The sequence below is a fragment of the Pseudopodoces humilis genome, chromosome 1, assembly GCF_049639895.1.
Source record: "Pseudopodoces humilis isolate 2021_Gansu_Grassland_sample_001 chromosome 1, ASM4963989v1, whole genome shotgun sequence".
In the NCBI taxonomy this organism is placed as follows: Eukaryota; Metazoa; Chordata; class Aves; order Passeriformes; family Paridae; genus Pseudopodoces; species Pseudopodoces humilis.
Window position 1 is genome coordinate 60,202,987 of NC_142200.1, and position 10,951 is coordinate 60,213,937.

The 10,951-nt window shown below is 42.0% G+C and overlaps 1 protein-coding gene across 5 annotated transcripts; it reads left to right on the forward strand.

The window, feature by feature from the left end:
- Positions 1 to 115: 115 nt before the first annotated feature.
- On the forward strand, positions 116 to 8,982 carry MSANTD3 (Myb/SANT DNA binding domain containing 3). Of its 5 annotated transcripts, XM_014254115.2 has the most exons (4): positions 797 to 940; positions 6,544 to 6,847; positions 6,941 to 6,989; positions 8,304 to 8,982. In XM_014254115.2, exons 2-4 carry the CDS (start codon positions 6,575 to 6,577, stop codon positions 8,711 to 8,713), a joined length of 732 nt encoding a protein of 243 aa, XP_014109590.1. In that variant the 5' UTR covers positions 797 to 940; positions 6,544 to 6,574; the 3' UTR covers positions 8,714 to 8,982. The 5 variants fall into 5 exon arrangements, with proteins under 5 accessions (XP_087909415.1, XP_087909406.1, XP_014109590.1 ...); XM_088053289.1 differs by lacking the exon at positions 797 to 940 and adding an exon at positions 116 to 138 and having other exon boundaries at positions 6,544 to 6,989; XM_088053280.1 differs by lacking the exon at positions 797 to 940 and adding an exon at positions 168 to 595 and having other exon boundaries at positions 6,544 to 6,989.
- The last annotated feature ends 1,969 nt before the right edge of the window (positions 8,983 to 10,951 follow it).

A 10,951-nucleotide genomic window follows, 5' to 3' on the forward strand; every position in this document is an offset into this window, starting at 1 on the left:
TCCCGGTACCGCGGCCCTGAGCTCGGCGCCGTCGGGCGGGGACGGGGACGGGGCGGCCGCGGCACCCCCGGCCCTTCCCGCGGCGGCCGCTGGGGGCGCTGGCGCGCAGGCGCGTCGGGCCGGCGGGCGCTGTCGGAGGTAAAGCCCGAGCTGGGTCCGGGGCCGCCGCACCGGGGCGGGGATTCCCCGTCCCGCGGATTCCCCGTCCCGCTCCGCTCCGGGGCCCCGCGATCGGCATGCGGATGAGCACGCCGCGCCAGGGACGTGCGTCCCGGGAACTCCGCCCGCTCCCGGTGCAGGCGGGGCTGCCCACCCGCTTCCTGGTGGCCGCTGGGTGTTCGCACGCCGCTCCGCACAACACACACACACACACACGCACACACACACACACTCGGGCATCTCCCCGTGGCCGCCTTCCTGCAGCGCCGCCGCACCTGCAGGCCCGGGATCGACCGGGCCGGCTGTCCCCGCGGCACGGCGGTGTCTCCCGCGGGAGAGGCCGGCGCCGCGCCGCCCGTGCTGCGGCGGGCGGGAATCCAGCGCGGGGTTTGCGGGGAGCTGGAGGGAGCGGTGCCGGCGGCCTGCGGGCGGGGAGGTGAGGGAGGCGGGGAACGAGGGAACGAGGGAGGGAGCCGAGGGGCGCTTTGTTACGAGGAGCCAGCGGGGCCGCAGGGTGGGGTTGTCCCCGCCGCCGGCGCCCGTCCCCGCGGGCGCTGGGTGACAGCGGCCGCCCGCCCGCCGAGCTCCCCCCGCCGCCGCGGCTGATGCGCCCGCACCGCGCCGCAGCCTCCGCGCCCGCCCGGCGGGGAGCCGCCGCCTTTGTGGAGACGGGACCTGCTCTCTATTCTCCTTCGAGCAGAAGAGGAGCTAGCGAGGAGACTTAAAAAAAACCCACCAAGCTCGAGTTAATGTTTGAGAAGTTCGGGTGCGGGAGAGTCTGGTAGGATTACTACATTATGCCTATTTTTGATGGATTTCTGGCAGTCGTTCGGAATAACAACCTGCATCCATTACCTTGCTTGCGGGAAGCGCTTTGGATGTCCTCCATAGGTAGCGGGATGACCCGCTTAAAACCTATCTGTGTGTTTCTATAGTATAATATGATACGGATACGTATATATTTTAATATCTTTCCCTGTATAGCTATATAAAATCTGGCAAGAGAAATTTGGGTAAAGTACTGTGAATTTTACTAATAGATTATCTTGTTTGTTTGCTGGATGGTCCATGATAACATCATTTGTATTAAAGCGTGGGGGGAAGCACCCAAGGAGGTGGGATTTTTTAAAAATCTGATTAAAACACATTTTTATGAGTGTAGATCTCATTCATATTTGCAATGTGCTCTTAATTACCTAGTGATTTCAAGTCTCAAGGTAGGCAGGGTCAGGCCTGGAACACTGATAGAAGCTTGGTGAGGAAAACATAACATCTGAGGGAGAAGAACACTGTTTACTGCTGGTTCTGTCATTCAAATGAAATATAAACCTGTTGTGACTAGTTTGGGTCATTGCATTTCCATGCCTTTCTTTGGTCCTCAAGCACTGGATGAAAAGGACAGAATTATGATGGATATCCAGTGTTGTTAATTACTGGCTGATTAGGTTTAAGAGCTTCACCTGCAATTTACATTAGAGACATAAATTTTGTTTTTATCAATCCTGGAATATTTCTGGTAGTAATTCTGTTGGCGCTGGTCAGTGAACTTCATTTTCACCCCATAAGTGACCCCAGTTTGCTAATGAACTCTTTTCTTTAGGTTTGGTTAGTGTAACCTTTTTAACAATTGGGGTAAATCTTCCACCATAACTTTCTGTCTTCATTTTCTTATGGCTAAAAAAAACATTTCAAGGACTAAAAATGCTCACACGTGCCAACTTAAACCAAATTTCTTCCTTTTTCTTGGCTTCTTTGCAACTGATTGGAGCTTGGGTATCTATTTAGATGTGTGCAAGTAAAATAATGCACGTGTGTGTCATTTTTATGAACATATGTGCGTTTCCTAACTTGTGTAAATTTTTTTCAAGCTATTCTTCCAGAAGATCACATCACATGCCTTATAGTCTTTAAAAGAAGAATGCTGCACAACATTTCACAGTAAAGACGAGGAGCTGAGAAATATTTCTGTTATCTTAAAACTGTAGAGGTTTGTATGAGAGGACAAATACTTAGAACACTGCTTTGTTTTAAGGCAAGTTTTGAATTGAGTCATGGCAGGGGAAGATATTTAGGATAAAGTGCTTTCTTACTGCATGTGTATTGGTGCCTAGGCACCTGTAAGAGTGAGAGAAGCTTTCTAGTCTTTGTTTCTTAAAATTTACTTTGCAGCTGTCCTCACGTGCCCACACAAATCAATCCGGTTTATGGGATGAGCTATACACAGTAAACTACTTTGATTTCAGCAGATTCCTACCTGCTAAATTAAATCTCAGACATATGTCCTAGAAGGACTGCTTAGCCTCAAAATGGAAATTCTGTGGGCTTGTGAGAGTCCTTTCTCATAATCTGCAGAGGAGCCAGTGGGCTGCAAGAAGGTGAATAATATGCATAAAGAAAAAAGAGGTGAATATAAATACATGGTGGTGTTTTGACGCAACTTCTCGGTATTCTAAATTCTCATGACATCTCAGAGTGCTTTCTTGTTCACCTAATTGCAAATGGGTTTTAATACATTGAAGAAAGTAGGCTAAACATGTTGAGCTTGAGAAGAGTCTTCCAAAACTCTTTTTCTTCTCTGTATTAAACTACCCACACCAGTTCTTGAGTTCCTTTATGCATCCTAGATCATAATCCTGACTTCTTCACAGAAAGGGCACAAGTACAATGTGTATGTTTAGGAAACAAATACGAGGAAAACAAATACTAGGAATGTGATTATTGTAAGGAAAGACTGATATATTCTTCTCAGAGTAGGACTTATGTTGCAATTCTTTAATATTTAGTATTTGAACTTATGACTGGGGATCTCAGATGCTACCACTGTAAAAAAATAATAGAAGTAAATTACAGTGTGGTATGAAAGTGATAATTAAATTTTCTTCATCCATGAAAGATGAGCTTTTATTCTAGTACATCACTTGGTAATATATCAGAAGTCATATTTATAAATGTTTATAGAGATTTATTTTTGATGATTATGATGTCAGATATTTACTGACATCAGCTGATCTCAGCCAGTCTGTGGAGCTAGATATTGAGCACCTGGAATACAGAAGTCCTAGAAACATTGTTTAACTTTTTGAATGTAGTCTCCAAAGTTCTGAAAATCCAGTTTTTCTAAATAAAGGGATCTTCTAAATATAAACATGTAACGATTTTTGTCTGAGATTCTCTCACCTTTTCAAAACTAGAAGTAAGATTTACATGCATCAGTGGAAGGTAGAATCAGTCCTTTCTAACCACATGGATTGATCCCTGTTTTTCAGGGTCATAAGCTATAGGGCCGTGCAACTTACTGGTGGGACTGCATTTTCACTCCATTCCTTGGTGGAATTGAGGCTAAGATAGAGAACCAATATTTAGTCCCAAGAATTTCATTTCAGCAGCTGTCTAAAGCAACTTAATGGTTTGGAATGGTGCAGTAAGTATGTAAGTAAAGTAGATTAATAGATAGAGGCTGATTCCATTATAGGTCTCTTTTATTTTACTTTTTCTCAGAGTGGTTTCATGGAGAGAACTTGCCATTTTTCAGTATCTTTTCTAGGATGTCAGTTTCCTGACTATGTTTTGTTGGGTTTTTTTTCCTAATTTGTATTTTATTTAAGGAGCTACTGAAGCAGATTCACTCCTATTAGACCTAGACATTATAATGACTGGTATGCGATGAAAGAAATTTCTTACACCTAGTTTGTTCTGTGAGTTTATAGCTGTTTAAGAATTCCTGTCACCAACATGGGGGGTGACTTAAGTTTTCACAGAACATAAAAAATAACTTGATACAGTGTGACAGAGGAAATACTGGCTCACGAAACTCTCTTCCTTATGCTCAGCCACCCAGCTCTCTTTTTTCTTCCTCCTTTTGCTTTCATGTAAAATAAATTAGCTCTTCTATGAGCCGTAGCACTATTACATTCTATTTTCCTATGGATCTTTCCCTTAGTCCCCTAGATCCTGCCTGCTGCAAAAACTTCATCTTTCCCATGTCCTTGTGACACCAGGATTTGGTAAGAGAGAGCGGAACTGTGACTATCCAGGACCCACATAGGTGCCAGCTGCCCCAGCTGCTGGATGTGGCCGGAGATAACCAGTCATGCACTGACAGAAAGTGCAAACCAAGTGTTTGCCGCCTTTTTCAGTAGGGGTACAACTTAGCTACTGACTTGACCTAGACTATTACTTATTTCTATTCACTTTGCTTCAGTTTTGCTATTCCAGGCTTTGTTTCACTGTGTCCCCTGTTCTTTGACTCCTTTGTTTTGCTGGTGTCATGGTTTAACCCCAGCCAGCAACCAAGTACTGTGCAACTAACTGCTTGTTCACCCCTTGCCCAGAGGGGTGGGGAGGAGAATCAGAAAAAAAGTAAAACTTGTGGGTTGAGCTAAGAACAGTTTAATAATTGAAACAACATAAAATATTATAATAATAATAATAGTAGTGAAAAAGAGAGGGGGAGAGAGTAAGATAACTCAAGAGAAACAAAAGATGCACAATACAATTGCCCGCCACCTGCCAGACTTGGCCAACTCCCTCCTCATTTACACACTGAATATGACATTTTATGGCATAGAATGTCCCTTTAGGCAGTTCAGATCAGCTGTCTTGGCTGTGCTCCTTCACAGCTTCTTGTGCACCTGCTTTCTGGCAGAGCACAAGGAACTGAGAATCCTTGACTTTGAATAAGCGCCACTGAGCAACTGCTAAAACATCCATGTGTTATCAGCATTATTCTCTTTAAATCCAAACCATAGCACTGTACCAGCCTCCAGGAAGAAAATTTAGTCTGTCTGCACTGAAACCAGGGCAGCTGGGCTTTGTCATATTTTATGGGCTACTCGAGAGAGATGCTGTTTTTATGTCAGGCTTGGATTCTCATTTCACTATTAGCTTGTCTGTTAGCTTGCTTTAAAAATATAAGTAGTTACCTTTACTGAAAGAGATGGGAATAACTGAAAGTACTAAGATGTTTGGAGGAAAGGAGCTACAAGGATGCCACAAAGAAAGTCCTAGTGAAGTGGAGTTAAGGAAAAATATATTGAGAGGAGGAAACCTGATGGTGATATCTAGAGCATCATCAAGGAATGTTATGAGAGTCGTAGTAGAAACAATGGGCAAAAGACTAGAAAATTAATTTTGGGAGAATCCTAGACTGTTAGGGATATGAACCAGTTATATATGTTGTATCACTGGGTTTAATGATTAAAAACAAAATAAATGAGAGCTAAGGCAGCATTTCTGTCCAAAATCTAAAAGTAATTTGGGCTACATAGTTACAGCAGAAAGGAAGGCGGGAAAAAGTGTGAAAATATAAAAGAAGCAAAAATACATTTTGTTTCACAGTCATATGTTATTAACTCAAGGCAACACTGCTTTTTTGCCTTTCTTTTTTTTTGAATGGCCAAGAATTCCCTGTTATCAGCTACCTTTTTGCTATTGACTATTCCTGTAGTATATACTAACAGGCCTGAGAAGAGAAGTGGCTGCTGACACACTGTAAGTGTATAGCAGTGGCTGTGTTGAGTAATTCCAAAACTCTTTTTAGCCTGGTTGTTGGCTCCCCAGAGTGATCAACAGCACAAGTGCAAGGAAGTGCCACACGTGCAGGGCCAGCAGTCAAGGGCGAAGGACCTGTACATTCCACATGGCTGGTTCCTGTAGTTATTTCTTGTCTCCTTGCAACTCCTGCTGCTTCTCAGCATTGCAATACAGGTCAGGATCCTGCTGCCTACTGGATACCAACTGGAGGAGGGGTTGGGGGGACAGAGCATGGGGGAGAACCAAGCTGAAAAATCTTTAAAAAGACAACTTCTTGCTATCATTGCTCATACAGCTTTCAAATATTGTAGAGAGAAGGGATAAATTAGTTATACACAATCAACAAGGACAGAAGATGGTATTTCTTACACCAAAGGAAACCCAAACATGCTGAAGGTGGCTTTAGACATAAACCTGAAGCTAGCGAGCGCTGGATTTCAGAATTTGTTCCTACCTTCAGGGCTTCGAAAACTTTCAGCGAGTGAAAACGTGCAATGAACATGAAAACAAGATATTAAGAGTTAGATACTAAGTACATACTGAGTATTTTGTAGCAAGACAAATTGTAACAAAGACAACTGTTCATTATTAACTTCTGGCACTATGTATGCACTGAAGTGGCAACATAAACCAGCGTGTAATTGTATTATATCTCACCTGATCATTCCATTATGTACTCTAGAACTACTCTCAAGCTATTCTAGAAAATAAGATTAATGAGAAGCTATCCTGAGGAGGGTTTTTTTGCTGAAACACTGCAACCTTGATATCAGTTTCCTGATACTGCAACCAGTTCTAATTTGTGTTTGTTTTTTTTTTTTTTCTTTTTTTCTTTCATTGTTGTTTTCATAGGAATTTTGGCTTCTTGGAGAAACCGTAGAAAATGCAAAACGAAATAATAAAGCCTGCTAAATACTTCTCAGAAGTGGAGAAGAGTGTGCTGCTTGCCTTAGTTGAAAAATACAAATACGTGCTTGAATGTAAAAAAAGTGATGCAAGAACTATTGCTCTGAAACAACGCACCTGGCAAGCACTAGCTCATGAATATAATTCACAGCCCAGTGTATCACTGCGAGACTTCAAACAGTTAAAGAAATGCTGGGAAAATATCAAGGCACGGACAAAAAAGATAATGGCACATGAAAGGCGGGAGAAGGTAAAAAGAAGTATTAGCCCACTTATAAATACTCACATCGTAGGGAAAGAGAAGATTGCCGGCATAATGCCTGAGCAAATGTACTTTTTGCAGAGCCCACCAGAAGAAGACTCTGAATATCAGCCTGACGCTTCTAGTCAAGGTATAAATGTTGCTGTAATGATGTGAGTAGTACTGCTTTGTATGTGATTTTGCCAGTGATTCTTTTTCAAATCTCTCCACTTAGCTGTGACTGCTGGATATAGAAAAGTAATTTAGGAGCTATGATATTACAAGGCTCTGTGTATTTCCCTTGGCCTCTGGGAGTTAAACGGGTGTGAGGTTTTTCATAATTTTTTTTCATCTGTTTTTGACATATCTGCTGCTTTGTGGCAAGCATCACAGTTGCTATCCTGCTGGCTTTCCAGAGAACAGTCCCAAGGCTATCTTTATAATTTCTAAAGTATCCTTTTGCTGGTTTAAAAAAAGAAAAAGACAAAAGCCACCAGCAGCAAATTGATACACAATTGCTTGCTGCAACAGTTCCCTGCAGGTCTTTCCTCTTTTGTTTTCAAGGACTAAAAAGAGTACGTAGAGCCAGCCATATTTCACACTGCAGTCCACACTGGAGAATGGCCTTTCTGAAAAAGTTCAGCTCTACATTCTTCTTTGTTTGGCAAGCATTCCCAGAAGGAATAATTCAATACCAGAAGGGAGCGCAGCTACAACAGTTTCTTGCAAATTTTATTATGTCAGGATCTCACACAGAAGATTGTCCTTGCTCAAAAGACAACAGCAGCTACATTGCTAGATAACATTCTTAGAATGTGTCTTTCATAATTGCATTTACCATAATTAATCATTGGGATTTGGATAGGAATGTATTTTGAGACCCTCATTTGCAGTGGTAATTATTCTGTTCCCTGCATAGTCTCCTTTATTTCAAAAGAATTCATAGAGCCTTCTCAAAGTTAGAATAATGGGATTTTTTTCCTAAAAATATACACTACTGTGTTTACAATATCTACAGCAGAAATAAGGAAGAAATAAGAAGCGTTCTTCCTAGTATTTCCTCAGTCTTTTGATATTAATGTTGATACAGCTTCACCTGACACTCCGATCTTTCATAAAAATATCGCAAGTCACGTATGGATTTAACTTAAATGGCTGCATTAAGGTTTTGCTCCAGGCTCAGCCACCTAAATCTAGCTGTCCACTAACAGGTGTCTGCATTCACTTTAGTCTTATGAACTCCCACTATAGCCTTGGAGGTCTTTCAACAGAGCCCCAAGTGGTTCTGTTCAGAACATTATGCCCTTAGTATTCTGCAGTAGAACTGCATTATGTAGTGGCTCCTGTGCTTTGCTACTGGAGCACAAGGTTTAGGTGCATGTGTCAGTAACTTATATTACCACATTTCTGTTTCTTGAAGGAGGGGAAGAGAATACTATAATACTTTTTCTTCTTTTGTTTATAGAGTCGTTTGTTGTGTCAAACAGAGAACTTTGTGATGAAGACAAAGAGATGGTACATTTTCCAGTATGTGAAGGTACCTCCCAGCCTGAGCCTTCGTGTTCTGATATCAGAATAGCAGCAGATAAGAACTACAGAAGTAAAGCATCTCAGGAAAGTGCTCTGAAAAAGATGCATGAGGAAGAACATCATCAGCAAATGTCAATTTTGCAACTCCAGTTAATCCAAATGAATGAAGTCCATGTGGCAAAGATACAGCAAATAGAAAGAGAGTGTGAGATGGCTGAAGAAGAGCACAGGATAAAAATGGAAGTGCTAAATAAAAAGAAAATGTATTGGGAGAGAAAACTGCAGACCATTACAAAAGAATGGCCTGTATCATCCTATAACAGACCCTTTCCTAATTCACCTTAGAACACAGAAGGGCAGAGGCAGTCTGATTTAGCACATTTATGAGTAACACGCACTGGAGAGAGGGTTTTCTACTGTGAATGTACAGTGACAGGATAGGTGCCTGGCTGATAGTGAACACACTATGACTCTTAATGTTTAGGGAAACAAGAGGAAAACTCTATTGTTCATTTGTAGGTAGTTCTGATTTGTTTAACTCACAGACATGCAGTGTTCTAAAATGTGAACTTATTTTCCTCTCTCAGAACACCCGTGATCCTTGTCAAATTTAAGGTAGTCTGTGTGTTCTTACATTGGGTGTTCATAAGAAAACTTAACAGCTTTAAACACCAGGCTGTAGTGTTTGTTTTCATTTCTATCTCTTCCTATCTACCATTTCCCAAATAGAGGCAAGGGTTGGAGTTGCTCTCTCCTATTGAGACAAAAGTTAATTGACAGCTATTAGTTGGACCATTATGCTGAGGTTTAGGGATAATAAACTAGTTAATACAGTCCATAACTTACTCTTCATAGAAGATGTGAAAATGAAGGATGTAGCAAGAGGGCCACTGTAGTAACAGCCCTCTCCTTCTGAAGAACAGTAATATTTCCCAGCTGGCTGGCTGACTGAGAGAATGGTTATGGAATGGCCCTCCAGTTGTTTGAGCTCTGACACTTGAGAAGTTAAAAAGAAAGTCACTTTTTCCTCAAAAGCCACTGTGCTTGTTCTGTCATTCCCAGGCCCATCTTGTATTGAAAGAGAATACCCAGCAGAATACCCAAACAGGAGGGTCAAATGCTGCTGCCACTGTGTGCTGCACTGTGTGCTGCTCACCTGAAGTCATTCTGAGGAGAAGAGCTTTTTAAGGATTCATAAAGCTCTCAAAATGCAGTGAGCCAGCCAGTCCATTTGGCAAAGTCTCCCTGTATTTTCCTATGCAATACCTGATGGTGTAGCAGCTATCTTGATTATTTCTCCTTAGCTAGAAGAAAATACTAAGACTCACCCTCTTTTCCTTCTCATAGGGTGGGAAGCAGTTCAAGGGAATCATTCCTGTCTTGAAGCACTGTTCTGTTCTGTTTTGTTCTGTCCTGTGCGTTATGGTGGTGTGTTTCTTGCCTTTGCTGTCAGTGAGGGGTGATGGACATGATTTGAATGAAGGCATTCACATGAAGGTCCCCACAGATTTTGGATGTCCAGAATAGTAGATAGTAGGAAAGCACAAATAAAGATAATCTTTACCCTGGCAATCATTTATTCTAGTGAGGCAAGAGCTAAGAAAATGCAGAACCCCTTAAGGATTCATAAGAACTTCTGGTGTGTGAAAACCTGCTTTACAGGAAGGTGTACAACCATCATTTGAAGTAGTGAGAAAAATGGACAAAACCATACATTTTCGTTGAAAAATCTGGGTATCACATTATTCAATAAAGTATTTTCAGATCATGACTCCTGAGGGCAAGTCCATACTGTGAGCAATGTATTCAAAGCAGAGTATGTTACAAGGCATGCATTCCCAGTTACACTCCTATCTCTTTCCCTGGATATCCTTCCTGGTGGAGCGAGTTCCTTTTGGTTTTGTTTTGGATTGAGTAGGGTTTTTTGTGTGTGTGTGTGTGTTTTGACCTGCTTTCACTGCTGGTGATTCATCTTTGCGAGCACTGCCATTATCAGCCACAGGACTCGCTGTGGTTAACAGTGTGGTACCTGTGCTACTTTCTTAAATGTGCTAAAACCAGCAATCACAATGGGAACTATTTATTACAACTCATTTTATATGACAGAGAAAAACAATATGCTGGGCTGCTGCAAGATAAAAATATAGGGCCTGGGTGAAATCTGAAGACAGATCTTTTTGACTACAAACTCCATGTTCTTATAAATAGGCTGTGTGAAGAAAGTGCAGGAATTCCAAAGAATGATGTTGTTATGGGCACTTTTTCTGCTGAACAAAAACACTTTTGGAAGGTGTAGTAACAGTCGAGGCAAAAGAAAAGTAAACAGAAGTGAGGACCTTATTGTTCTGAGATTGCATTCTGTGGTCTGGAAGATGAGTCAGTTATTTGACTGGTTGTGACAATTGTTCAGGCCATCCAGAAGAAAAGGACAGGAAAGACATTTGTCTTACTCAATTAAGACATTTGTCTTAACCTGCACTCCTTCTAAGTGAAAGTAAAAGGAAGCCAGGTGTTAGAAGGTAATGAGTGGAGACAATTTCAGCACTGTGAAGAGGGCAAGAATAGAGACAATCCAGGTCTAGA